Consider the following 27,297-nt stretch of genomic DNA (forward strand, 5'->3'; position numbering starts at 1 on the left):
GGCCAATTCATGACCCCACGCACCTGCTTTGGTTTTTAAACATGTTGTTCCCCCAGGAACCCACCACGACGCCTCTGCCTGTATCCTATGGCAGGAAGCAGTAGAATGCCCCCCATTTTGAGTTTCCTCTCCTCTTGAGCCTGTTGCTTTCGTTCCTAAGACACTACGCTATTGGAGGCAGAAATTTTATCTTCCGGATGACTGCGGTGTTATCGTCATAGAAATCAGAAGTGCTGTTTGATAAATCACTTTTTAATTTTTTATTTAATTAAAAAAAATTTTTTTTTAATTTTTTTTTTCAACGTTTATTTATTTTTGGGACAGAGAGAGACAGAGCATGAATGGGGGAGGGGCAGAGAGAGAGGGAGACACAGAATCGGAAACAGGCTCCAGGCTCTGAGCCATCAGCCCAGAGCCTGACGCGGGGCTCGAACTCCCGGACCGCGAGATCGTGACCTGGCTGAAGTCGGACGCTTAACCGACTGCGCCACCCAGGCGCCCCTAAAAAATTTTTTTTTAACATTTATTCACTTTTGAGAGACAGGCAGAGTCAGAGTGCGAGCGGGGGAGGGGCAGAGAGAGAGGGAGACACGGAATCCGACGCGGGGCTCAAACCCACGAACCGCGAGATCATGACCTGAGCCGAAGTGGGAGGCCTAACCAACTGAGCCACCCAGGCGTCCCGATAAATCACTTTTTTTTTTTTTTAATTTTTTTTTTCAACGTTTATTTATTTTTGGGACAGAGAGAGACAGAGTATGAACGGGGGAGGGGCAGAGAGAGAGGGAGACACAGAATCGGAAACAGGCTCCAGGCTCTGAGCCATCAGCCCAGAGCCTGACGCGGGGCTCGAACTCACGGACCGCGAGATCGTGACCTGGCTGAAGTCGGACGCTCAACCGACTGCGCCACCCAGGCGCCCCTAAATCACTTTTTTAAGTATAGTTGGCACCCAATGTTCACTAGCCACCACCTGTCACCATACATCACTATTACAATATCATGGACTGTATTCCTTATGTCCCTGTGACCTGTTCATTCCATAACTGGAAGTCTGGATCTCCCACTCCCCTTCGCCCATTTTGCCCATCTCCCACCCTCTGGCAACCATCCATTTCTTCTCTGTTTATAGGGTCTGCTTCTGCTTTTTGTTTGTTTGTTCATTTGTTGTTTTACTTCGGAGAGAGAGGAGAGAACGAGCAGAAGAGGGGCAGAGAGAGAGGGGGACAGAGAGAGAGGGGGACAGAAGGTCCAAAGAGAGCCCGACGCAGGGCTCGAACTCACCAACAGCAAGATCATGACCTGAGCCAAAGTGGGATGCTTAACCGACTGAGCCACCCAGGCGCCCCTGTTTGTTTGTCTTTAGATTCCACTTCTGTGTGAAAGCTTATGGGTTTTTTTCTTTCTTAGTCTGACATATTTCACTCAGCATAATACCTCTAGGTCCATCCACATCGTCTCAAAAGTGGTGATCCCACCCTTTTCGCGACTGCATAATATTTTGTTATATATATATATACATATCATCTACTGATGGACACTTAGGTTGCTTCTTTGTCTTGGCTATGGGAAATAATATTGCAATAAACATAGGGATACAAATATCTTTTTGATTTAGTGTTTTCATTTTCTTTGGGTAAATACTCAATAGTGGAATTTTTGAATAATGTGGTATTTCTACTTTTAATTGAGGAACCTCCATACCGTTTCCACAGTGGCTGCACCAATTCACATTCCCACCAACCGTGTACCAGGGTACCTTTTCCTCCTCACCAATACTTTGTTATTTCTTATCAGCCATTCTAGCAGGTGGCAAGTGACATCTCATTTTTGTCTTGATTTGCATTTCTCTGATGATGAGTGATGTTAAGCATCTTTTCATGTGTCTGTTGGCCATCTGAACATCTCCTTTGGAAAAATGTCTATGCAGGTCTTCTGCATTTTTTAATTACATAGTTTATTTTTTTAATGTTTATTTTTGAGAGAGACAGAGACAGAATGTGAATGGGTTGGGGCAGAGAGAAGGAGGCACAGAATCCGAAGCAGGTTCCAGGCTCCGAGCTGTCAGCACAGAGCCCGACGTGGAGCTTGAACTCACGAGCTATGGAATCATGACCTGAGCTGAGGTCGGACGCTCAACCGACTGAGCCATCCAGGAGCCCCCTACATAGTTTATTTTTTAAGTTTATTTGTTTATTTTGAGATAGAACCAGAGGGGAAGGGGCAGAGAGAGCAGGGGACAGAGGATCCAAAGTGGGCTCTGTGCTGAGGGGCAGAGAGCCCGATGCGGGGCTGAAACTCACAAACCATGAGATCATGACCTGAGCCACCCAGGCGCCCCTAGAGAGTTGTTTTGTTTTGTTCCGTTTGGTGTTATGTTGTGTAGGGTTCTTTATATATTTTGGGTATTAACCCTTTAAAGGATATGCCATTTGCAAATATCTTATTTAGTAGATTGCCTTTTTGTTTTGTTGATTCCTTTGCTGTGCCAAAGCTTTTTATTTTGGTGTTGTCCCAATTGTTTATTTTTGCTTTTGTTTCCCTTGCCTCAGAAGTTGTGTAGAAAGATGTTGCTACAGCTGACGTCAAAGAAATTACTGCTTGTGCTGTCTCCTAGGATTTTTATGGTTTCAGATTCCACGTTTAAGACTTTAATCCACTTTGAGTTTATTTTTGTGTAGGGTGCTAAAAGGTGGCCCAATTTCTGGGGCACTTGGATGGCTCAGCCAGTTAAGCATCCAACTCTTGGTTTCAGCACAGGTCATGATCTCATGGTTCATGGGATCAAGCCCCACGTCAGACTCTGTGCTGACACTGCAAAGCCCGCTTGGGACCCTCTCTCTCTCCCTCTCTCTCTCAAAAATAAATAAAATAAAATAAATTTTAAAACGTGGTGCAGTTCCATTCTTTTGCATGTAGCTGTCTGGTTTTCCCAACACCGGTGTTGAAGAGCCTGTCTTTTTCCCATCGTACATTCTTGCCTCCTTTGTCATAGATTAATTGGCCGTATGATCATGGTTTATTTCTGGGCTCTCAATTCTGTTCTTTCGACCTGTGTGTCTGTTTTTGTGCCAGTACCATACTGTTTTGATTACCACAGCTTTGTAATGTAGTATGAAACCTGGGATCGGGATACCTTTAGCTTGGATTTTCTTTCTCAAGATTGCTTTGGCTTTTGTGGTCCCATACAAATTTTAGTATTATTTGTTCTAGTTTTATGAAAAATGCTGTTGGTATTTTGATAAGGATTGCACTGAATCCTTAGACTGTTTTGGGTAGGGGCGCCTGGGTGGTTCAGTCGGTTAAGCGACCAACTTCGGCTCAGGTCATGATCTCATGATTTTTAAAAAAATTTTTTTTAATGTTTACTTATTTTTGAGACAGAGAGAGACAGAGCGTGAATGGGGGAGGGTCATTCAGACCGTGAGATCATGACCTGAACCAGAGTCAGAAGCTCAACCGACTGAGCCACCCAGGAGCCCCAACGATGTTTTACTTCAAACTCCACATCGGGCTCTGTGCTGACAGCTCAGAGCCTGGAACCTGCTTCGGATTCTGTGTCTCCTTCTCTCTTTGTCCCTCCCCCCCTCCCAAAAATAAATAAACATTTTTTAAAAAGATCGTTTGGGGTAACGTGGATATTTTAACAATATTCTTCCAATCCCTGAGCATGGAATATTTTTCCATTTGTATCATCCTCAATCTCTTTCATCAGCGTTTTATAGTTTTCAGAGTAGAGGTCTTTCAGTTCTTTGGTTAGGCATTTTATTATTTTTTGGTGCAATTGTAAATGGTGTTGTTTTCTTCATCTCTCTTTGTGACTGATGAATCCCTTTTGTGGTTAAACAACCAGCCTCCATTCCTTCAGGCACCACATACTGGGTACCTACTATGTGGTACCACATAGTGGCTAGACCTCGTGGCCTTGACCTTGGCTGCCCCTTCATATTCTGATCTGCTGCTCTCCTGGAGAGGAGCTAGAATCATTAACTTACTGGGTATGTTGCATGGGAGAGTTCACCTTTGATGTCCACACCCGCTTTTGGGGCTTCCTATGGGATTACTGCTGGGCATTCTGTACAGAGAGCTGCCTGCAGTGATGACCCTCTCCCGGGAGTTTCTTTGTCCCTTTCAACAGTTGAAGTTCAATAGCTAATAATAGCAAACTTTTTTATACTGTCCTTGCCAACCATCAAACACTCACTGTGCTAAGCACAGTCCAGACATTATCCCACTTAGTGCTGGCTGTGTGTATCACTCCTGTCTTACCTGTGAAAGCGATGAGTAAGGAAGGAACTCGCCCCAGAACAAGAGCCTCAGAACCCAGACGTCTTACTCTTAACTGCTCTAATATATCCCTTTCCTCAGGGAAGTCCAGAAAACAGCTGGTTCTTTACTACTCAGAGACGATAGGGTCAGCAAACTTTTTCTGTAAAGGGCCAGACAGCAAAAACCCTTTTCTTGTAAAGGGCCATTCACTTCAGGGACCACCGGGTCTCTGTCACCACCATTCAACTCTGCCATCGCAGCATGATATCTAAACAAATGAGCGTGGCTGTGTCCTAATAAAGCTTTGTTTATAAAAGTAGTCAGTGGGCCAGATTTGCCCATCTCTGTGTTAAACTCTCCCCCAGACTAGATTATTAACATCGGTGTGGCTCCTCCCTGCCACTTGACTCCCAGGAAGTCGGACTATCATCACGTCTGTCACTGAGAGCATTTTGAGATTTTACCATGCACCACACACTAAACACTTCAGATACATTTTCTCATTTAATCCTCTCAAGTGCTCTGGGACGAGATAGTTATTGCCATTTTATAGACAGTGCAACTGAGGCCAGAAAGGCAGAGGAACTTACCCGAGGCCACCCCCCTGGGATTTTCAAACCCAGTTCCTAGCCACGAAACCACACCGCCTTTCACAGTTGGAGCCCGGCAGCTGGAGAGAAAGGAGTTTTTCCAGTGAGTCTGGAAGACCTGCCTTCTGCAGGATCAAACCTGAAAGAATGATGTCTTCAGGACGTGCCCCTTCCTCCAGGCATCTGGGTTTATCAGCCACCTCCTGAAAGAGCCATCTGCTTTCCTCAGTTAATACCCTAGGTCAGGTGCCCCTGGCCCACGCACTATGCTCTCCCTTTCGGTTGACATTGCCTATCTCTACACTGTGCTAATTTTATGATTTCCCTTGCAAGTCTCCCAAATCCTCGGGTGCCCCTGCAGCAGTCACATGCAGTGTTTATCTGTTCCTTCCAATTTGTTTCTTCCACCTTATCTGCTGAGCAGAGAACTGATAAATGACCAAGGACCAGCAGGTCACCGGGCCCCGATCCCTCTCTGATGCCGCTGACGCTAGGGCACAGACACTTGAGAGGCTTGTTTTTCAAGAGCTCCTGCTAACTTTTGTGTTGAGTCATGTGGATGCAGAGAAGTGTCATTTTAGCAGCTTCTCTTTCTTGGCAGTGACCTTGAGACCTAAAAATGGGCCACCGGATGCTCTGGAGGGGACACTGAGAAAATGCTTCGTCTGCCCCAAGCCCGCAGGTGGAGCATGCCATCATGCCTTCATCCGACCACGAGTTCTCATGGCACCTGGGTGGCTTGGTCAGTTAAGCATCGGAGTCTTAGTTTCTTTTTTTTTTAATTTTTTTTCAATGTTTATTTTATTTTTGGGACAGAGAGAGACAGAGCATGAACGGGGGAGGGGCAGAGAGAGAGGGAGACACAGAATCGGAAGCAGGCTCCAGGCTCTGAGCCATCAGCCCAGAGCCCGACGCGGGGCTCGAACTCCCGGACCGCGAGATCGTGACCTGGCTGAAGTCGGACGCTCAACCGACTGCGCCACCCAGGCGCCCCGGAGTCTTAGTTTCAACTCAGGTCATGATCTCATGGCTGTGGGATGGAGCCCCGTATCTTGGCTCTGAGCTGACAGCATGGAGTCCGTTTAGGATTCTCTCTCTCCCCCTCTCTCTGCCCCTCCCCCTCTTGTGTGTGTGTATGTGTGTGTGCGCACATGCTCTCCAAATAATAAATAAGTAAACTTAAAAAAAAAAAAAAGATTTCTCCAGCAGTATCTTGGACCAGGCACCACGCTGGGCACTGAAGAGCCAAAGTTGACCCAGACAGACAGGTCCTTTGCCCCAGGATGTTGTGTCAGCAGTGGGGAGGGGGGTAAAGGGTGTCAGACACTTGACGAACAGCTTCATTGTGGGTTGTAACAAGTGCTACAGTCCAGCTAAACCCGTTGTCACCTCTCCGTCCCCCAGCGTGGTGTCCAGCAAATCTCACTCTTCCAGCTGGGCACCTCCCACCCCTCCACCCTTTGCCAGTGACCAAGAGAATTCCAGGACCAGAGCCTGGTGCCCAATACACTTAATAGGTCTTGATTGCCTGGATGGAGATTCACACTGCTTTCACAGAGCGGTATGAAAGTCGAAATCAGCTGCCCATATTATTGCCATATTTGGAAGGGGTCCAGGAAGGAACGAGAGAGAGATGCAGCCTTACTGGGTTTTAACCACAAGACACACACACACACACATACACACACTCACTCACTCACTCGCTTTGAGACTTTACGATAGGGCTGTCAGGTGTAAACTTGGGACACTGAACTGCCTGGGATTTCACAGGAGCAGAAAACCCACTCAGCTTCCTTTTTTCCAGCCTGCCCAGTTGAGCACATGCAACTCATTGGAAAGATGATGTTGGTCCTCAAGGAGACTCATCGCATCCAAGAAAAGCACAAAAAGAGAGCTCTACAGATGGACAGGTGGGGTCCTGGTGACCTACACATGGGTCTACCTGCAGCTGGTGCCCGATGCCCCTGTCCTGCTCAGCAGCCACACGAGCACCTGCCTCAAGCGGGTCCCCCCGCCCCCACCGTGCACCCTGTGTACAACTTCCAGACTTTGCAGGAGGCGAGAAAGCCCCTGAGACCAACCCGGCTGTGACCCCATACCCTGTTCTCACTCCTCCAATCACTCAAAAGAGTTATCGGGGCTGTCCCTGAACCTTGACCTCTGTGTATCTGTCTCAATCAGTCAAGGGTTTCCCGGTGCTTTTGGAGAGCGTTTGTGATGATTAATCAGTAAGCTGGTATTTATAAAGTGCTAAGTGAGTGCTGTGCTTTATGAGCCAACGATGTCTCCGTCGGCCTCTCTAATCCCTTTCTAGCAACTCAGGCTGCGGGGACCACCCAGTTCTGTAAGGCTCTGGAATGCCCCTCACTGTCCACTCCATCTGCCCCCAAATCGCAAGAGCTCCTCCCAACCCCTCCCCATCCCTCCCCCCTCCTCTTCACAGAAGTGCTGTTGTTTTTCTTAATATTACTTCGCCCCTCCCCGAAAGACAGTTACACAAGTAGATGTGGGAGGAAGAAGAGAAACATAAGTCAATGATGACTAAGTCCGCCGAGCTCCCTTGCCGCTGGAATATTGTCAGAATTGGCTCTGGCTCACCCCTGCCTCTGTAAAAATCCTTTGCGGAGGGTGTGATTTTTTTCCTGAAGATTCATTCTTTCCACATGACCAAATGCTGTAATGTGTAGCCAGTCCAGATCGTTTCTCTCTGCCCAGATCCATGCTTGGGGGCACAGCCCTCAGGGTCATTCAGAAACGATTCCCCCTAACGAACAGGCTGGAAGTTCTACAGTCACTGCTCATGGGCAGTCCCCGCCGCTCCTCCTCCACTATTTTCATTTCTGAAAAGGTGCCATTCCTCAAGATGAGTGGCCTCAGAAGGAAAAAGTTCAGGGAAAATGCAGCCCCCAGCATGCATCTCAGATGTTGGCAGATCAATAGTTGTGTCTACCAGCAGGGCCCAGGCCCAGGGCCTCAGAAATGAGGCAGGGAACTGAGTTCTCATCCTGCCTAAAACCCTGAGAACCCTCGAGAAAATCAACACAAGAGGTGTGAAAAGGGCTCACCCATCTGGGCAGCATTTCCTGAGCTCTGCCTGAGGATAAGAGCAGCAGGCCTGGGCGATCCTCTCTCTCCTTTTACAGGACACAATAGGTAATGACCAAGAATTCCCCCACGGCATCATGGAGATTGGCAGCCTTCTGAGGGCTGTGTCCACATAAACCCAAAGGGTAAGTGACCGGGGAGTTTAATACCCACAGCCCACCCAAATAATTCAAACCAAAACCATATCTGGCTTTCACATATATGTGAGTTGTTTTTCAAGAAGGCAAACGGCCACATAGTCTCGTCACTATTAAAAGTTGGCTCCAGGGACGCCTGGGTGGCTCAGTCGGTTAAGCATCCGACTTCGGCTCAGGTCACAATCTCGTGGTCCGTGAGTTTGAGCCCCGCGTCGGGCTCTGGGCTGATGGCTCAGAGCCTGGAGCCTGTTTCCGATTCTGTGTCTCCCTCTCTCTGACCCTCCCCTGTTCATGCTCTGTCTCTCCCTGTCTCAAAAATAAAGAAAACATTAAAAAAAAAATTTAAAAAAATAAAAATAAAAAAAATAAAAGTTAGCTCCCACATCAAGTACATGCAAAACATATCATAATGAAGGCAGCCCTATTTCATGCAGACACATTATAAATCATAGATTGGGGCAAGATGAGGTTCACCAGATCTTTAAAAGTCATCAGCTGCTTGGTGAGAAAGACTAAGAATCTGGCAAACCAGAGCATCGGAAGACAGACTTTTTAGAGTTTCGATCCACATCCCATCCCTTAGTCTTTTGCATTCAATAAGTAACACACTATTTTAGGGGCGCCTGGGTGGCTCAGTTGGTTAAGCGTCCAACTCTTAACTTCGACTCAGGTCATGATCTTGTGGTTCGTGGGTTTGAGCCCAGTATCAGGCTCTGCACTGACAGCACAGAGCCTGCTTGAGATTCTCTCTCTCTGCCCGCCCCACCCCCACGAATAAATAAACATTAAAAAAAAATTTTTTTTTAACTATTTTACTTCTTTTGGGTCCTTCAAGACCCCATACTGGTGATACAGAAACCTGCCTTTTCCAAGTAGCTGAAGTAAACTGCCCAACTCCAACAGAAACTTGATTCTGAGCTCAAAACAATAAAAATGTCATTTAAGCTGAGCGTCTCCATGAGACTCAAGCAAACCTCAAAAATAAATGAATGAAACATCATATTTTCTGAACCCTAAAGTGTTTCTCTCAACTTTGTTCTCTTTAAATGCTTTTTAAATTAATTCAGCAATATTCTTGAACTATGGCAAACCCACAAATACCAATGAGGGTCTGTTCTATGCAAATCAGTCTGGAACAGCTTGCTGGCTTTACATTCTCAAGTGCTCTCTGCCTCCAGAGCATGGGTTTTTAAGCCCTGCATCCATCTTTTCTCTGCACGAACTGGTGGGAGCAGTTTCTGCATAGGGATCCTCAGCATTGTCCCAGTGTTTTAGAGAATAAGCCCCAAACACAGTCCTCCTTCTCGATTAGAGATTCTCAAACTTCAGTGGGCAGAACTCCCCCTGGGTGCTTGTTAAAATGCAGGTTTCTGAGCCCCGTGCGGAGATGTGTCTGGACTGGGGCCTGGGAATCTGCAGTATTAACCAGCCCTCCCCCGCCTCCTTCCCCCACAGCTTCGCAGTTTTAAGGTGACACACGAGGCCACAGAGAGAGAGCCTCTCAGGCTTCTTCCCGAAGGCGTATCCCATGCAGCCTTGGAGAGGGTATCTCTCCTCTGGGGCCCTCACCGAAATGGCAGGATCCAGAGTCCCTGCCAGTTCCCCTAAAGCAGAGTCCCAGGGGACGACCGGGGCTCAGCAGCTCTATTCTGCCAAGTCATCCATGGGATGTGCCGGCCCAGGCGTGAGGACCAGCCCCTTCCCCGCTTTAGCTCTCGCTCTGTCTCCCAGAACCGTTCGGGGCTGAGGGCCGGCCCCAGTCTCCCTCGAAACTGCTGGTCCAGCCCTTTCCAGAAGCTCCTGCGGCTCTAACCGCAGTTAGATCTAAACGGGGGGTTCCCGCTCACCGGATCCACCTTCATACCCCTGCAACCCTCACTGAGAACGCCGGTGTTTAACAGCGAGTCGTCTCCATGGCGACCGACGGGGTGTCAGAGACTCGGGACTACGACTTCACGGCGTGGGGATTCCGGAGAAGGGGTTGGGGGCGACGTCCCTCCGAGGCCCTGACCCATACCCAAATTGAGGGGATGGATCCCCGTCCTTCCCGCCTCGGTCCCCGGTCCCCAGCACGACCTCTGCTGCTCAGCGGCCACAGCGAGGTGGGGAAGGGGGGGGGGGGGTGGAGTTTTACGGGGGCCCCAACCCCGACGGTGGGGGAGCGGGGGCGGGGCACGGCACCCCGCCCCCGCCCCGCGCCCTCGAGCCCAGGCGGCGGAGCCCCGGCGCACGCGGGCGGCGCAGGGCCGGGCGGGGGCGCGGGGGCGGGGAGCGGTCGGGCCCCGCGCGGGGCCTAAGTCCCACCCCCGGGGGCGGCGCCTGGCGCCGGGGAGTGTCAGGAAGAGGAAGAGCGCGGCCAGAGGCGGTGCGGGCGCGCTGCGAGCAGGGGCCGGGCCCAGGCGGACGCCGAGCGGGCCACCATGGCCACGGACGAGCTGGCCAGCAAGCTGAGCCGGCGGCTGCAGATGGAGGGCGAGGGCGGCGCCGAGGCCCCGGAGCAGCCCGGGCTGAACGGGGCGGCGGCGGCGGCGGCGGCGGCCGGGGCGCCCGACGAGGCGGCCGAGGCGCTGGGCAGCGCGGACGGCGAGCTGAGCGCCAAGCTACTGCGGCGCGCCGACCTCAACCAGGGCATCGGCGAGCCCCAGTCGCCCAGCCGCCGCGTCTTCAACCCCTACACCGAGTTCAAGGAGTTCTCCAGGAAGCAGATCAAGGACATGGAGAAGATGTTCAAGCAGTGAGTGCCCGCCCGACCCGGCCCCCTACCCACCCACCCCGCGCGCCGGCCTTGGGCCCCAGACCCCCGAACCCCGCGCCGCGCGGGACCCCCTGCCGCCAGCTCTGCGCCCCCGAACCCCGACACACCAGGGGTGGCGACCCCGCGGCCCCTTTCGTTTAATCACGAGGCTTCAGGACCTCCTCCCCACCGCGCGTGTGAGTCTGGCGACCCCCAGGCCCTGGCACGCGACCCCCTCCTCACGGTGACGCGGTCCCCAGTACACCTGACGCGCGCACTCGGTGTGGGGACCGTGCGGCTCTCCTGGGTAATCCCGAGTCCCCTCGAGCCCCCCACTACCACCATACACATGAGTCCGAAGACTCTGGGTCTCTGGCCTAGGACCCCTGCCCAGTTAGTGAAGCTTCTCACCAGACACCCGCGCACACTGCGATTTGAAGACCCCGTGGCTCCCCTTTCCCTCTCCCTAGCGACTCGAATTCCCCACCCCCACCCCCTGGTCAAAAACACCCCCTTCTACACACCCCCAGCGCCTCAACAAACGTTACCGGTCCCTTCACCCCTTGCCATACACATTGTTTTCATCGGAGTCCTTTCATTTCCTCTGCTTATCTCATATGCCCCTCAACATAGGTTCTGGGCAGGGACACCCCCCCCCCCCCCTTCCCCTCCAATTATTCAGCATCCGGTAGCAAACTGTCATCAAAGACCCTTCAGACCTTCTCACCCCAACCCCATCCTCCCTGCTATCCAGGGCCCCTGCCCTTGACCCTCGGGTGGTCTCCCCAGGGAGAGACCCCTCCATCCCTGCCCCCCACTCTGCAGGTATGCACCACCCCTTCCCATCCTCCCTTCAGGGCTGGGTCCCCTCCTCCCTCCACACACTGTCCCTCCCTCCTCTTGCCCTAAGCCCTCCCCAGCAGCTTTGCAGTCACTGCCCCCCCAATCTGTCAGAAGCCCCCGTCTCTCCCCCCTTCCCCCACTATGTTCCCTCTTCCGTCCTTCATGAGGTTCCGACACCCCATACCTCCGTATCTAATTTGCCTGGTTGTTCTCACCCCTCCCTTTTCCTCTAATTCCACACATTGTGCCCTTAGCAGATTGGACAGGCACCCCCAGGCCTGCGGCTCAGCCCTCCCCACCCCACCCCACCCCAAAAAACACTTAAAACCTCTGTGAAGGGACTAAATGGTCCCCTTCTGGTCCATCCCTGAGAACATCCAGTTGGGACTGAGATGGACAGTCAACCTCTTCACAACCACAGTGGGGGGGGGAGGGGGCGGGGGGGGGGGCGCTAGTGGTAGAGTGTTGTGAAAGCGCTCAGCCCCCTTCCCTTTGGTACCCTTCCCCACCTGTTGTTGCCCAGCCCCTTTTCTGGTGGGGGAACAGCCCAGGGTATGGTCTGGAGTGGAGAGGTGCTGGCACACCTTGGCAGGGCAGGATGGGGCTGTGCGCCCAAGCAGGAAGCCCAGGAACAGGGTGTTTTGCAACCCCTACAGCTTGAGAAAGGCTCTTTCCCACTTCTCGATGCTGCTGCTGCTGCTTCTGCCTTTGGCCCCAACACAGGGGAAGAGGGCTTTGTTTCCCAGACCTGGATGGCTGAGAGCCCCATACTTCTCCAAGGGTCAGCCTGGGGCGGGGGACTGAGTCCTTAACCCTCCTCCGGGCCCTGAGGAGCCTGCTTCTTTGACTCCAGGGTCTTTGTCGGGAGTTCTTGTAAAGTTTCTTCCCCGCCAAAGACTGGCACCATCTGGAGAGCAGGATTTCCAGGATTCCAACCCAAACTGATAGAAAGCTCCTTGAGCCCAGGGCTAGGTATAGATAGCTTCACTGTCTGGAATTTCGTGTTGAGCCTGCCCCCTGCCTTGGGGGCAGGGAGTTCGGCGGGGGGGGGGGGGGGTGGGGGGGGGGGAGATCGTTTAAATGCAGCCGTGATCCCTGCGTCAATAGTGGCTAGGTACTAACTCCTCGATTCCACCCAGCATCCCCACGACTAGAACTATCACCACCGTGGCACAGCTGAGCAGTCTGGGCACAGAAGAGTTAAATAACTTGCCGAGACCACACAGCTAGAAAATGACAGAGCCAGGATCTGAACTCAGGTCTATGACTCTAAAAACCACGTTCCTCCTTCTGGGTTTTCCATCACAAACATCTGCTTCCATGTGGGAAAATGCACTTTGCCAACACCCCCTTCCATGTGCGTGGCTGATTTTCCACCTTGTGGACCCACCACCGTCCCGTGTCTCCCTCCCAGAATCCTCCTCCTCTTGGGCTTCCACAGCATTCCTACACCCCGCCAGAAAAAAAAAAAAAAAAAAAAAAAAGGACGGAGCTGTTTGGGAGAACCCATGCACCCCCAAAATGATCTGGGACTTGGGAGGCTGCGGCTTGATCAGAAGGGCGCGTGACCAGAGCAATGGCCTTGAAGCTGCATTTGCAGGCAAACTCACTTGCTAGAGAGGCTGCTTTTGGGTGTTAGTTTGACAAGGTTGATGTTGATGAAGTTAGGGGGGAACTTAAGCCCTCCCAACACCCCTGCAAACCAGCTCTTGGCACGACTGACCGCCGGTGTAGGGGGCAGGAAGGGGCCAGGGAGCTGCCCTTCTAGGGAAGGAAGTGCCGCCCGCAGTGGTGGGGGGGCCCTGGCGGGGAGACAGAAAGCTGCCGGTTTTGTATTCAAGGAAACAAGGCTTCTCTGTGCCAGCCAGCCGAGCCCAGCTGAGCCCAGCTGAGTCCCGGCCGGGAACAGCCGACACACCGGCTGTCGGGAAGGACAAAACCCCTGTTCTGCTTCTGCTGTCCTGGTGGGGCTGCAGCCTCCTGGGTCCAAACAGGACCCTGCTGAGAGACTTCCACCCTGGTCTCTAGCTCCCTGGCAGGGAGGAGGGTTGCCCCGCCCTCCTGGAAGCTATTCACCAGAGCTGAGGGCAAGAGATAGGTCATAAGGAACCGGGGGCTGGCCTTCCTGGGGAGGCAGGAGCTGGAAAGCCTGGTCTTGAGTCCCCCTGGCTCTGCCCTCGCTGGGCGCGAGTCTTCCCGTCTGTAAAAGGAGCAGGCTGTACTCAGCAATGACCTCCTTCTTTCTGAGAGGTCCTGAACCCTTCTGCATGACAGACTGCCTCCCAGGGCCTTCCGGTTCATCCACTTATTAGCTGGATACTTCCTGAGGAGGGAGACAGAGGAGAGTCAAGGAGATTGAGGGAGGCAGTCTGCCTCTGACCTCACGACCCAGCTGTGCAGGTGCCGGCTGGGAGAGTCCTCGAGGGTGGACTCCAGCCTTTCCCCCCACTTTACAGAAAAGGAGACTGAGACCCAGAAAGGTGTGGTGGTTCACTTGGGATCACAGGGAAGTTTTCAGTGGCTGAACCAGAGCACCCTGGTCTGTACACTAAGGATGATGGTCCCTGCTTCTCGGTCGGGGCTGCGAGAGGGCTGGCCTGGTGCCCAGCTCGTGGAGGTCCCCGCGTCCGTGGAGCCTGGATGTTCAGTCCTCCCTCCCCAGGCGGCCTCAGGCTGCCCCAGCACCTCTAACCCCTCTCCCCCTCTCTGTCTCTGCCCATCCATCCAGGGCTGTTTCTGGAACCTTCCAGCCAAAGAGGGAATGGTATGATCCCACAGAGCCCCAAGGGGGCCCACCTCTGGGCCAGCAGCAGCCTGCACGAGGCTCTGTGGGGTTTCGTGAGTCGAGACCTGCCCAAGAGGGAGGCAGCCATGTAATTCTGAACCTGCCGTGGAATCTGAGGAAGATGCCCTAGTTCCCTGCTTGGCCAGCCTCGTCCCCAGACGCTGTGTCTCATGACCCCTCCTTGCGTCAGAGAGGCAGGCTTCCCTCTCCTTCTGGACGCCTCTGCCTCCCCTCTTCTCCATTTGCTCCTCCTCCACATGTCCCCTCAGACCCCGTGCTGTGAGGTGTCCTTCCTGAAAGATAGTATGAGGCACAGTCGTTCAGAGCAGGGCCCTCGGGGTCTGTGGTCCTGGGTTTGAATCCCAGCTGTGGGCCTGGGACAAGGCACCTAAACCTTCCGGGCCTCCGTCCGTCACCCTAAAAACAGGGAGAGTACTGGCACCCACCTCACAGGGCAGTTGTGAAGTCCTTCACCCGGTGCTTGGCACAAAGTAAGTACTGTTCCCGTCACCCGCACCCCCAGCCCTGGCGGTGGTTGTCTGTGCAGGTGTGGAGGTCGCTGCACAAAAGCTGTCGGCTGCCTCCACTTACCCCACGTAGAGCTGCCGGGCCACCGACAACCTCACGCTGTGGGCCGGAGTGATGGGGACCCGGCATGAGACCCCCTGCCTTTTCTCTTGCTGAACAGACGCTCTGATCGACAGCTACGTGCGGCTTTCATAAATAACAAAAAGTAGGGAAATGAACTCATGATCACTTAATTACGTGGAAGGCAGGTGGCAGAGAAAAAGGAGAGAGCAAGCGACACTCTGGAGGGATTCAGAACTGGGACTCCAGCGCCCATCTGTGCAGCTGCGTGGCTCGGGGCAAAGGGTGCTCAGCTTCTCAGCCTCAGTTTCCCCCTGGGCTAGGGACCCTACCTGGTAAAGTTCAGAGGATGCAGCTTAAAAAGTCCTGACTCTTTGTAAAGAGTCCACCATCCTGTCCCGCCTGTGGGCTGTTAAAAACATAGATGCTGTGGAAAAACATAAAAGCCCTTCATTTGAGCATTCATCAAACACGTCTTGTATTAAGTTTCTGCTTGTATTAAGTTCTAGACAATCCAGGGAAGAATAAAGTTCCTGCCGTCAGGAAGCTTAGTCTCATGAACAACGGTAGTAGAGAGGATGGGCCCCGGGGGCTAGAAATTGAAGTTTCCATTTATTCCTACCATGAGGACCAAACGCTCTCATGAGAGATGCCATGGTGATGCCCTCTCCACAGCCAGCCCCCTGCCTCCACGCCCTCTCCTCATTAAATGGAGACACCGGGTCCAGTTGTTCCCAGAGGAGTCTGTGTGTATATTTCAGGGATTGAATTGAATCTGAACGACAGCACAGTGAGGTGGGTAGTATCGTTATCCCCATTTGCCAGGTGAGGAAACTGAGGCTCAAGAAGGTTGAGTCACTTATCCAAGGTAATCATAAGTGGCAGGGGCAGGATTGGAAGCAGGTCTGCCTGCGGGGAGCCCCAGAGACCGAAAGAGGGCTGTGTGTATGGATGGGAGCTGGAGGGGGCTCTCAGGGCCTCTGCGGGGGGAGGGTGGGTACAGAGGTTAGGTCCTTCCACCTGTAGCAGCCGGGAGCCCAGCTTTCTGGGAAGATGCCCCACCCCTGGGGAGGGAGGATTTCTTGAACTTGGTGCTCACCCTCTGCTGTTCCTACTTCCCTTCCGCTTCTGAGTCACTGCTCCCCTCCCCCGCCTGGGGACTTTTGGTTCCCCTTTGGTTTGCACCTTCCTGACTGCCTTATCCTGTCTGTCCGTCCGTCTGTACCCTCTGGGTCCAAGGCCTGGCTTCAGCAGTGAGGCACCAGGCCCTGCTGCCTCAGGGGAGGCGCTTTAGCAAAGCCAGGCCAGCCGGAGGCAGGAGACAAGGCCAAGTCGCTCTGAGACCTCAGCAGGGACAGTCCCCACTCCCTCCTGGCAGCCGAGTTCCCTCTGACTGCCGAGCAGCCCTCTCCTTGGCTGACTTCCGCTTTTCAAGGACTGCAGAGAAGCCAGAGTCCCATGCCAGAAGGGGGCAGCTAGAGCCGTGTGGAGACCCTCATGTGACTAAGACCGTGGCCACTGTCGGCCCCCTCCCTCCTGGGCATTTTGCCTCTTGTTTAGTCCTTTTATGACAGCCGGTGAGATCTCACCTACTATTATCACAAACTACCTACTATTTTCACAAACGAGAAGCCTGGGTCTCACAGAGGTTCCGTGCGTCGCCCGTCCAGAGTCACACAGCTAGTAAGGAGTGGGGACAGCGTGTGAACTCGGGTCTGTCCGACTCCAAGTCCCTCGCTCCCATGGGACCCGGAAAGGGCAGCTCGTTAGAAGTGTGGTTGCCCAGGTTCCCCCCCAGGTCTACCGGATCAGAATCTGCGTCCTAACGCTCAAGTGTAAGAAGCTCTAGGCCACCCACAGGGGACTTCTGCCACTGGCCTAAGATTTTCCTACAGGGAAGGCAAGTCTGAGCAGTTAAGGGAAGGAGGAAGTTAAATAATACACACGAGCCTGTTTTAGACGCTCAGTGAACGTTCGGTGCAATCACTGATGTAACAATAAGCGTTAAGAGCCGGCAGGAAGGAGGCAGTGCAGGAATTACTGGCAGGACACCCACCGCTGACGTCACAAGCCCGGGGAGACGGGGCTCAGAGTGCTGTGCTTGAACCCAAGGTTAGCAGGTCCCAAGCCCTGAGAGCCCCCAGCAGATGGCCGTCAGCCTGAGGGGCTGCTGCCTGGTCCACTAAAAAGCTACGGGAGAGCCATGAGCAGCATTCGTGCACTCGTCCACACGCACGTACACACCCTCACGCCCTCACACCCTCTCCTTGGCTGACATGGCAACAGATCGAGTGTCCAATTCTGTAGATAGGGCTGGAGGAAGTGGTGAGTGGCTGGGCTTTCCCCTCATGAGTCAGGCAGTCTGGGGGCGGGGGCACGCAGGACCCCACGGGCAGGGCCGAGCAGCTGTCATCGAGCATGTGGGTGGCCACCTGCAGAGGGAGGTGGGCAGGGCCCGCTGGCTGTGACAGCGAGCAAGGCCCGAGTTTTTCTGTTGTCCGGGACTTTCCTGCCCCAAGGGACCTGTCTTCCCACTTCATGGGGCAAAGTGTGTAGAGGCCTAGGAGCCACTGGGGGTGGGCCAGGCCTGGGAATGCCAAGACCAAAGCCAGGTGGGCCTGGGGGCTCGTTGGCCCACAGACACCACCCTCCCCAGCTGATTGTCCTCCTGGGGACCCCCGTGGGCCGAGGAGCCACCCACAAAGGCCTGGGATAGGAAGCAAAGGGACAAAATTGGGGTCTCCTGTGCTCCCACCTTCCCCCTCATTCTGCCATCAGACTGCACAGCACAGCTGGTGGATGGGGAGGCTCGTGCGGGAGGAACCACCTTCCGATAGACTGTTCCAGACCCAATATGGGCTACCCTGAGTGAAGTAGGGAGCTTCCTGTGCCCAGAGATATTCCAAGACCCGAGCAGGAAAACTGCGTTAGGAATCTGACCTTCACGAACGGCTGAATGAGTCACCTCCGGTATCCCTCCCAGCCCGAGATTCTCTCGTACAGGGTGTGTGAGCATCGGGACATAACATGGCAGCTAAAAGCATGTGTGTTTCGTCAGATCGGGGTTCGGATCCCAGCTGTGTCCTCGTCAACCAGGGCTTTGGCCAAGTGGCTTCCTCCCTGAGCCTCTGTCTCCTCATCTGTAATGGAGGGATAATCATGCCAGCTTCGCAGGGTTCTTGTGAGGGTCTGATACGGAACACTTGGCGTTGTGCCTGGCGCTTAGTAAGTGCTCAGCAAAGAGTAGCCACTAAGGATAATATTGTTAGGAAGCAGGGACGTACACTGTAAGAGCCAGCCACTGCCCACTGCCATAACTCCTGGATATCAGATCCAAGGCCGGAGGAGCAGCCGGCCGGGCGGGACCTGCTCCGTGCAAGGGTGCAACGAGGCAAAGTCTGTCTGGGCGGCGGCCGTCTACTCCGCTCTCGCTCTCGAGGGTAGATGGGAGGGATTTTGTCACCAGCATCCGGGGCGGCAGCTGCCGAGCCCTGCCCGCCGAGAACTATTCAGGGGGAGGCGGGTAGGAATGTGGGCACGGTGCCAGGGCCCGCAGCCTCCCTCCGGTGCTGCAGAAAAGTGCTGAGCTCCCAGCCCGCGAGCTTTGTTGCCAGTCCTGCCCGATAGAATTGGCCCTCCCAGGCAGGCCCCAGGCCGGGCTCTCAACCCCGCATCCCCCAGCCCTGCAAGCTTGAGAATTCAGGACCCTCTCTGGGACCAGGAAGAAGGACGCAGACAGGCGGGAAGAAGGAAAGCCTTTGGCTTTGGGGACCCTGCAGTCCACCCGCTGTGGGACCCTGGGCTGGTTGCTGCCTACTCTGGGCCCCAATTTCCCCCACATATCATGAAGCAGATAGACCAGGCTGTGCTGCCTCTCTTGCCCTGATCCCTCTGAGCCACCTGCAGCCTCAGTTCCAGCTCAGGGAGAGAGTGATGGATGAGAGGGTCTCCCCAGCCAGGGGGTGTCTCCTGTGTTGCCAGTCATCCACCTGCTGGTGGCACAGTGACAGCCCCCTCCCCTTGTCCCTTCCTTCCTGGGAGAGGAAAGACAGAGTAACCCAGGGCTGGGGCTCCCCACCCCCCCCCCAGCCGGCGAGGGAGCAAACGGCTGTCCTCCTGTCTGTCCACCTCCCCAAGTGGTGGGGTCTGGGAATCGGGCCTCGTGGGGGGAGTCGTGGGAGCCTCAGAGGAGGGGGAGATGCTGGGGGCGGCCCCAGACCATCTTGGCCACCCCCTGCCTCCAGAACAGTCTGCAGCAAGCATTTCGTCACAGCCATGCGCCATCAGGACGGGCGCCCAAGGGAGAAACCCCCGTATTTCTTTGCCGTTTTCATTCTTATCAGCACCGTTTTTATGTTGTGTGTGCAAAGCACTTAATGTAGTATCTGGCACACAAAAAGTTCTCAGTGGCCACTGTTCCAACGAAATCAGCAGGCTCTAAGCACCTGTTATGTACTAGGCATTTTATGTTCGTCATCTCATTTAATCTTTAATCCTAAAGGTAGGTAGTAATAACAATGTTTCTATTATTATTACCGTCGTTATTGACCGTCTGTGCTAATTAAGTGCTTACCGTGGGCCAGGCTCTGTGCTAGGAATCTACTTGGATTGTCTCTTTTAATCTGTGCCTTTGTCCTGAGATGGGTCCTTTGAGTTCCATGATATAAATGGGAAAATTGGGGGGGGCGGGGTCAGGTGATTTAACCAGGGTCAGCCAGCCAGCCAAGCGGCAGATCTGGGGTTTGGACCCCAGTCAGTCTCAGCAGAGTTGATGTGGACACAGAACCTTCAAGGCCATCTTCAGTCACATTCACCCTGGCACCTGCTTGATCCAGTGACCCAAAGCCCACCCACCTCAGAGCCCAGGGCACATGATCTCTGCCTGCTCCCTCCAAGCCTCATGGTAACAGCCTCCCCCCAGTGTCTCCTCCTTGGGGGGACGCAACTCCCACCTAGCACCTGACCTCTGTCACCTCCTCTTGGTGATTGATCCGCTGGCATATGGCCAGCCCCTGCATTGTCCCCTTGGGGCTCAGAGCCTGCCCGGGATAGAGCCCAGACCCAGTCATTGATTGACCTTTGATTGATGCAGGCAGTGGTTCAAGCCACAGCCCAGCCAGGCCTGGGAGCTGCCAGAAACCAAGAAATACAGAGTCCAAGTCTCTGTCCAAGTTCGGACACGTTGTCTGCACTTCCTCTGACACTGAGCCACCCCCAGCTGCAGGAGAGATCCGTACACGTGAGCGGTAAATAAAGGCGGTGCTCAGGGGGTGCAGGGGTCCGGCGGAGAAGAGTGTGGGAACCACAGGGATGGGGTGTGAGTCCCTGGCCAGCTGGTTTCCGAGCCGGTGCCCTCACCCCTACAATCCTCATTCCCTGGTCAGTCACATGGGGAAGTAATCCCGACCCTCCAGGACTGCTGAGCACAGAAGCTGTAAAGAAATGCCTCGCACATAGTAGGAGCTTAATAAAGGCAACTGGATCCCATTTCTGGAGTCAGCTCCACGTGCCAGGCACTGTGCTGGGCGCTTGGCATGTATGAGCTCGGTCAGTCCTCACGGTGCCCCTGCAAGAGAGTCCCCATCACGCCTTGGCCGGAGGCTCGAGAGGCAGGTCTGCCAGAGCCCAGGCAGTCTGTCCCCAGCCCTGACGTGTCATTGCTGACTTTTCACTGCCGTCCAGAAAGCGGTGGGGTTTTGTTCTCCTGAACAGCAGCGTCCATGTGTCTTGCCCCAGGAAAGACTGACCCCCGCCCCGGGCCGCCGTCCGCAGCACGTCACGGGGTTTCAGGCAGCGGCCCCTTACCCGGCTCCAAAGATGGGAAGAGGGGCCTCTGCCACGCCCCCCACAGGGCCCCTCCAGCTTGAACTGGAGCCTGGGACTGTAGGCCTGCCTGACCCTCCTGAGGCCCACAGCCCTCTACCACATCCTCTCGCGTCAGCCTCGCCCGCAGGGACCTCTGGCCCATCTGCCCCCAGCTCCAGCCCCCCCTCCCACCCCTGCAGGGCGGGGGACAGAGGCCTCAGGACCTGCCTTCCCTGCAGGGTTCCCAGAGCCTCCCCTGTGCTGCGTCACTCCCAGCCACTGACTCGCGTGTGAACTATTTATACCCCCTGCACATACACCCTGCTGCATAGCACCAGGGCACACGGAAGCAGGCCGGGCACGGAGCGAATGTGCAGCTTTATGAGCCTGTTTATGAGCTGGGCTTCCACTCCTTTCCTTTACTGCTCTGGGACCTTGGGCAGGTCACTTAACCTCTCTGAGCCTCCATTTATATAATACGGTTCTCACCGGGCTTAAGTACAGTAAAGTTCCCGGCCCAAAGACCGACGTCAAAAAGTGGTTTCTACTAGTTGTTCAAGGTCATGCGAAGCTTATATATAACTAGAGTTGGGGGACGGGGACTGGGGAGCCCTGAAGAAGGCACAGAAATGAAGTGTGGACGTAGAACTCTCAGACCAGGACACGGGTTTCTGCAGCTCAGCCCCTCAATGTCACTCTACCGTCCCACCACTCACCCAGCCAGCTTGAGGCCTGGGGACTACACAAGGTTTCTTTAGGCTCAGAAGGCCCATTTTAGCCCTGAGACCACTCTCTTCCCAGCCCCCGCCAGGAGGCGGTCCGGGCAAGTGTTTGGTTAGCCTGATAAGAGGGCATGGCTAGGCTGTGCAAACAGTGCCCACATCCGTCATGCTGTGATATATTCTGCACTCAAGGCACCTCCCCGGCCAGGGGACCGGGCCAGGAGGCCATCTCTGACCCAGGCGCTTGCCACAGGGAGGCCAGTCAAGAGAGATGTTTAGACACACACACACACACACACACACACACACACACACACACACACACTGTCCCTGCGTCTCCTGGACCTTTGGTGGAAGAAAACAGACCTGAAATGTGTAGGCACGCTTTTATCACCTTATCAGTGTTCCAGCCCTTTCCAGCCACCCAGCCATGTCCCCACCACTCACTGCACAGACTGTTCCCTGAACTCACCCCAGGCCACCTCCCAGAAAACTAGAAGTGGACCTCCCTCCTGTGACCTCCGGCCCTGCCCTGTGACATGTGGTATCTTTTGCCTCTCCTGAGTTGGGGCAGGAGTGGGGGAGAGACGGGGCCAAGATGTCCCTCGAGCGCTGGTAGAGGTGCTAGGCTGACCCTGGAGATAATGTCAAAGCCCCTCCCCCGCCCCCCCGCAGTCCATACCCCGTGGAGTCGTGAATTCTTACTCCCTGCTGGTTCATGTCACGTTCAGTGCAGGGAGGCTGCGGCTTCAGCCACAGTGTTCGACACGTAAGAGGCTGCGGGCCGTGTAGGGAGGCCCTCGTCATCAGAGATAACCAAGCGGAAGCCACAGATCCGGAGCCCATTCCAGCTGCAATGGATAGGATGACAGGCTCCTTGCAGCCCAGCCTGTGATGCTCTGACCGGTCAAGTCTGAGGTGTCAGGACGTCCCTGGCCTCTCTCGTCCCTCCCACAGGTACGACGCCGGCCGGGACGGCTTCATTGACCTGATGGAGCTGAAGCTGATGATGGAGAAGCTCGGGGCTCCGCAGACCCACCTGGGCCTGAAAAACATGATCAAGGAGGTGGATGAGGACTTTGACAGCAAGCTCAGCTTCCGGGAGGTAAGTCTGCTCCCCATGTGGACGACTGAGGGGCTTGTGCTCAACCGTTGAATGGCTCATAGTTGGCTGAGGGACGCTCCGGTGGGGATCCTGGAGCAGCCACCGTGGGGATCCTGAGGTGCCTGAAGTGAGAAGGAGGGACATCCATTCCTTCATGTAGTAAGCACTTACAGAGTGACTTCTGACCCTGGGTGCAACTTTGGAAGTCCAGAGAAAGGCCTTGTGCTCCAAGGGCCCTGGAGCACAGAGGGGGAGATTCCCAGGGAGTGAAATGGCAGAGTGCCGTGACTCAGGAGAAGAGGGGGACAGACGGAGGAAGTGACACGACTGTGGTCCGAGAGGGGCCAGGCTCTGCGCTGGGTGACTTCACACCCTGGATCTCACTGGGTTCTCACTCTGGGACAGGAGTCATGGGCAACCCTGTTCTCTGGAGGAGGCAATGGAGGCTCCCAGCCAGATAACAGCAGCACTGGACCGCAGGCAGCCCAGGCCGAAGGACAGGGGCGGCCTCCTTCAGAGAACTGGCAAGAAGCATAAGGGAGGCAGGACAAGAGAACAGTGGTGGGAGGACGAGTCCAGGGAGGAAGGTGCAGGCCGTGCAAGATGATGGAGGCAGGACACGGGTTCAGAACCTTCTTTTGTCACTTTCTGCCGCTGAGATTTGGGGGCAAGTTTTTTCCTTGCCTCTGAGTCTGCCTCATTCTGTAAAATGGTCACAATCGTATACTTTCAGGACTCAGTGCGTGGAGCTTTTTTTTTTTTTTTTAAGTTTACTTATTTATTTTGAGAGAGCGCGCAGGGGAGGGGCAGAGAGAGAGGGAGAGAGAGAGAATCCCAAGCAGGCTCCGCCCTGTCAGTGCAGAGCCCGACACGGGTCTCGAACTCGTGAGTCCTCTGAGATCATGACCTGAGCCGAAATGAAGAGTCAGCTGCTTAACTGACTGAGCCCCCCGGGCGCTCCTAGTAAATGGAACTTCTGAGCAGATTAGTTTGAGGAGCAGTGAGACAATGGGACGGGGTAGCTTGGGGCTCTTCGTGGGATCCGAACATGGGCAAACAGGCCTGCAGTAGCCCCAGATCCTGGGAGAGCGGGAGATGTGTCACCTTGCCTCCCATTGTACAGGTGGGCAAGCTGAGGCCCAGAGATGGAGGGGCGCAGAGCAGGGAGGGGGAGAGCCCAGACCTCTGGCCCCGTGCCCCTCCCTGACACCTCGTGCCTTTTCCCTTCCGCAGTTCCTCCTGATTTTCCGCAAGGCAGCCGCTGGGGAGTTACAGGAGGACAGCGGGCTGCACGTGCTCGCCCGCCTCTCCGAGATCGATGTCTCCACGGAGGGCGTCAAGGGGGCCAAGAGCTTCTTTGAGGCCAAGGTGAGGAACCAGAGGATGTGTGGGGCTCGGGGGGGTAGGGGGTGGGGGGTCCCCCGACCCTGGCACGAGGAGAGGGGTGGCCGGGGTGTGACGGGACCCGAGTTAGCACGAGGGTCAGTGCTCGTCCTTCCTGTCCCCGCCGAGGAGCGGAGCACTGACGCCCGGGCTGGACCGCGCGAGGCCCACAGCACTCCTGGCTTCTGTCCCCTTCCAGCCAGGCTGGGGTCCCTGCCAGCTTCTCCTCTGTCTCCCTGGCCCCCGGGCAGGTGAAGGGCGTAGACTCTTGAAGAGTGGACGTGGACCCCTTTGTGCTGCCCCTGGCAGACCTGTCCTTGAACGCTGGGCCCAGGAGACAGCAGAGCAGGCCCAGCTCACGGGCCTCCCCCGGCCTGGGGGGGGTGTGGGCCCCAGAGGCCGTCCCCGTGCGTCACATGCTCAGGTGGAGAGAACAAGTATGGCTCCTGGATTCTCCGCCCCCGGGCACCTGCTTTCCCTAGCTTCTCTCTCTTCCCATGTTAGCTAAGAACATTCCTTCTGAAGGTCACCTCCCACCTCCCTCTGCGCTTCTGGGGTTGATGGGCCATTTCAGGGATCGTCAGTGGGAACAGGTGTGCATCCGGGCTTCTCGGGACGGGAAACCCGAAGAGCAGCATCGAGAGCCCCCCCTTGCGGGACTTAACCCTAGGCGGTGGCCACCGAACGTACGTTCGAGCTTCCACCCCGCTCGGTGAATCCACAGAGGCCAGTTGTCGGGCAGCAGGCTCGGAATGGAGAAACTGAGGCCCAGGGCCAGAGCCGGTGCGAGCCGGGCGTGGGCCGGCGGGACACCTGGGGGCAGATCCCTCTCCCGCCCTGCCTGACCCACCTCGTCCCCGCTCGGCTGTAGGTCCAGGCCATCAACGTGTCCAGCCGCTTCGAGGAGGAGATCAAGGCAGAGCAGGAGGAAAGGAAGAAGCAGGCGGAGGAGATGAAGCAGCGGAAGGCGGCCTTCAAGGAGCTGCAGTCCACCTTCAAGTAGCAAGGGGCTGCGGCCTGACCGCTCGGCCCCGGCCCCCGGCCCCCGGCGCCCGGCCCGGCCCGCAGAGGCGGGCAGACCGGAGGCCAGGCCTGCATCCCGGGCTCCATCCGAAGGGACCATACTTAAAACCTAAAACGTCTGTGAACGGAGCCAGCGGAGGGGTGTCCAAGGCGGCCCTGCCTCCCCCGCTCCACCCCCCGCCCGCCCCCGCTGTTCCCGAGGCCATGACACCAGTGCTGGCTCCTCGCCTGGCCCAGCCCTCCCTGGCGATTCCTGCGCGTCTGTCGCCCCCCCGGCCGTCCCTCTGCCTGCTCCAGCATTGCAGCGGCCCCGAGCCCAGCTCCTGGCCCTAGGGTCCTCCCTGCCCCAGGTGCCTGCCCTCCACACACTCTCCTCCTCCCTTCCCAGAGGCCTCCTGCCCTTAGCCTACAGGCCACACTGCCCCCCCCCCGGGGGCCCTGCACCTCGGGGAGGCGCTCTGGAGCAGAGCACGACCCAAGGGGCTGATCGGAGACACGAGGGCTTCCCGCCCCCCGACGGCCGACAGCCGTTCCTCCAGCCCCTGCCTCCTCTCTCTGCCAGAGGGGAGGGCGCTTCTCTTTCGGCGAAGGGACCCAGGCCCTGGCACCCCGTGCTCACACGGAGACCCCGGCCCTCTGGGGCCCCGCCAGGCAGGGTGAGGGGGCAGCTGTGCCCATCTACCTCACGGGCCCACACTCTGCCAGCCACGCCGTGGATCGTGGGCAGGGAAGGCTCTGGGGGCAGAAACGCCACCCCCTGGTCTCCCTGGAACAGCCCGAGGGGCCCAGGGGCTCTGAGAGAGCAGGGTGAGGAGGAGGGATTGGCCCCTTCACTGGGAAGGAAACCAGTGTTGGGCTCCGTGCTCCGGGAGGCGTCCGGGAAGTGCTTTGAGTGGTTTGCACGGACCAGGCGGCGGGGAGCAGGGGCCTGGCTCGGCCCTTTCACGCCATCCTTCCCCATGCGATGTGTACCGCCCTGTCACCAGCGATGGGACCCGTCCCGTCACCCCCACCCCCTGAGGAAGCATGGGGACCCCGGCCCTCCCTGTGCCCATCCCCAGATGGGCTGCGGCCAAGCCTGTGCCACCAGCCCGGTCCCGCGCAGCTCCCGGTGTGCTCACTTCCGTGTGTGCGTGTGTGTGCGTGTGAGTGTGTGTCCGTTGCCGTGTCGTGAAACTGTGCCCGTCACCAGTCCAAACACGTGAATGGCCACCGAGGCCACGGTTATGCAACTTTCGGTGTGTGTCATGACAACGTCACTGCTTTTTAAACATGACAACTCTTTATTTTAGTAAAATGCCCCCCAAGAGTCCACAAAACTCCTGTTGGATTTGCAGAGGTTTTATTTTTTTGGCCTTAGAATCTGCAGAAATTAGGAGGTGCTGACCCCAGTGCGGCAGCCTTGGTCCTGAATTGCGTTTGCCTTAGCGGATGTGTTTATACAGATGACTATAAAAAGTTCTTTTCCTTCGGCTTCTCGCTTTTGTTTTTTCCCTCCCTTCTCACCTTCCCCCAAAGAAAGCTACTTTTTCATTTGGTGGTACAATTATTTTTTTTAACTAAAATAAGATAAAATTCTATATTCTTACGTGTGTGTGGTTTTTTGTTGGTTGGTGGAAGAGGGGAGGGGCTGGGAAGGGAAGGAAGGGGAACAAGTCACCTGGGTGCTGGGGCAGTGCGTGCTCAGGTGGCCCCCATGTCACATCAGGGACCAGGGAGGAGAGTCTTCCTAATGGAGGTTGAGGGACGCCCACCCCCATCACCAGGGGCTGCTCTAAACGCCGTAGCTCATATATATATATATATATATATGTATGTATATTTACTAATTTAATCCTCACAACCAGCCCATGAGGGGGTGCTGTTCTAGTTCCCAGAGACTCTCCCAGAAGCACACAGGCTAGGGGAGTTGGGGGGGTGCCGCATCCAGCCATCCTGCCGGGCGGATTCCGAGGAGGACACGCACCAGGAGTGGCACCAATACTGTGAGGATTCTAGATGGATGCACCCGAGAGCCCCCGAGATTCTCCCGCACAGAGACACCTCAAGCCTCCCCACCCCCAAGACATACACACACACACACACACACACACACACACACAGGCTGTGGTGATAGGCAATGAGGAAAGACCCGGGGTGCTCCCTGTGTGGCTTTGGACAGATCAGGCTCCCACCGGTGTCAGTCTCCTCATCTGTCCAGTGCAAGGG

At 55.5% G+C, this 27,297-nt stretch overlaps 1 protein-coding gene and 1 long non-coding RNA gene across 2 annotated transcripts; one reads left to right on the forward strand and one right to left on the reverse strand.

Annotated features, from left to right (window-relative positions):
- Positions 1 to 10,434: 10,434 nt before the first annotated feature.
- Positions 10,435 to 26,669, forward strand: EFHD2 (EF-hand domain family member D2). Its single transcript, XM_045475742.1, has 4 exons — positions 10,435 to 10,835; positions 22,536 to 22,683; positions 23,917 to 24,051; positions 24,938 to 26,669. The coding sequence occupies exons 1-4, from the start codon at positions 10,522 to 10,524 to the stop codon at positions 25,067 to 25,069; spliced, it is 729 nt and encodes a 242-aa protein (XP_045331698.1). The 5' UTR covers positions 10,435 to 10,521; the 3' UTR covers positions 25,070 to 26,669.
- On the reverse strand, positions 13,931 to 16,752 carry LOC123597224. Its single transcript, XR_006712039.1, has 3 exons — positions 16,661 to 16,752; positions 15,055 to 15,177; positions 13,931 to 14,001 (listed from the first exon to the last, which is right to left on the reverse strand). It is a non-coding gene; the product is annotated as an uncharacterized LOC123597224 (long non-coding RNA).
- Positions 26,670 to 27,297: the final 628 nt, after the last annotated feature.

This window comes from Leopardus geoffroyi, chromosome C1 (assembly GCF_018350155.1).
Source record: "Leopardus geoffroyi isolate Oge1 chromosome C1, O.geoffroyi_Oge1_pat1.0, whole genome shotgun sequence".
Lineage (NCBI taxonomy): Eukaryota > Metazoa > Chordata > Mammalia > Carnivora > Felidae > Leopardus > Leopardus geoffroyi.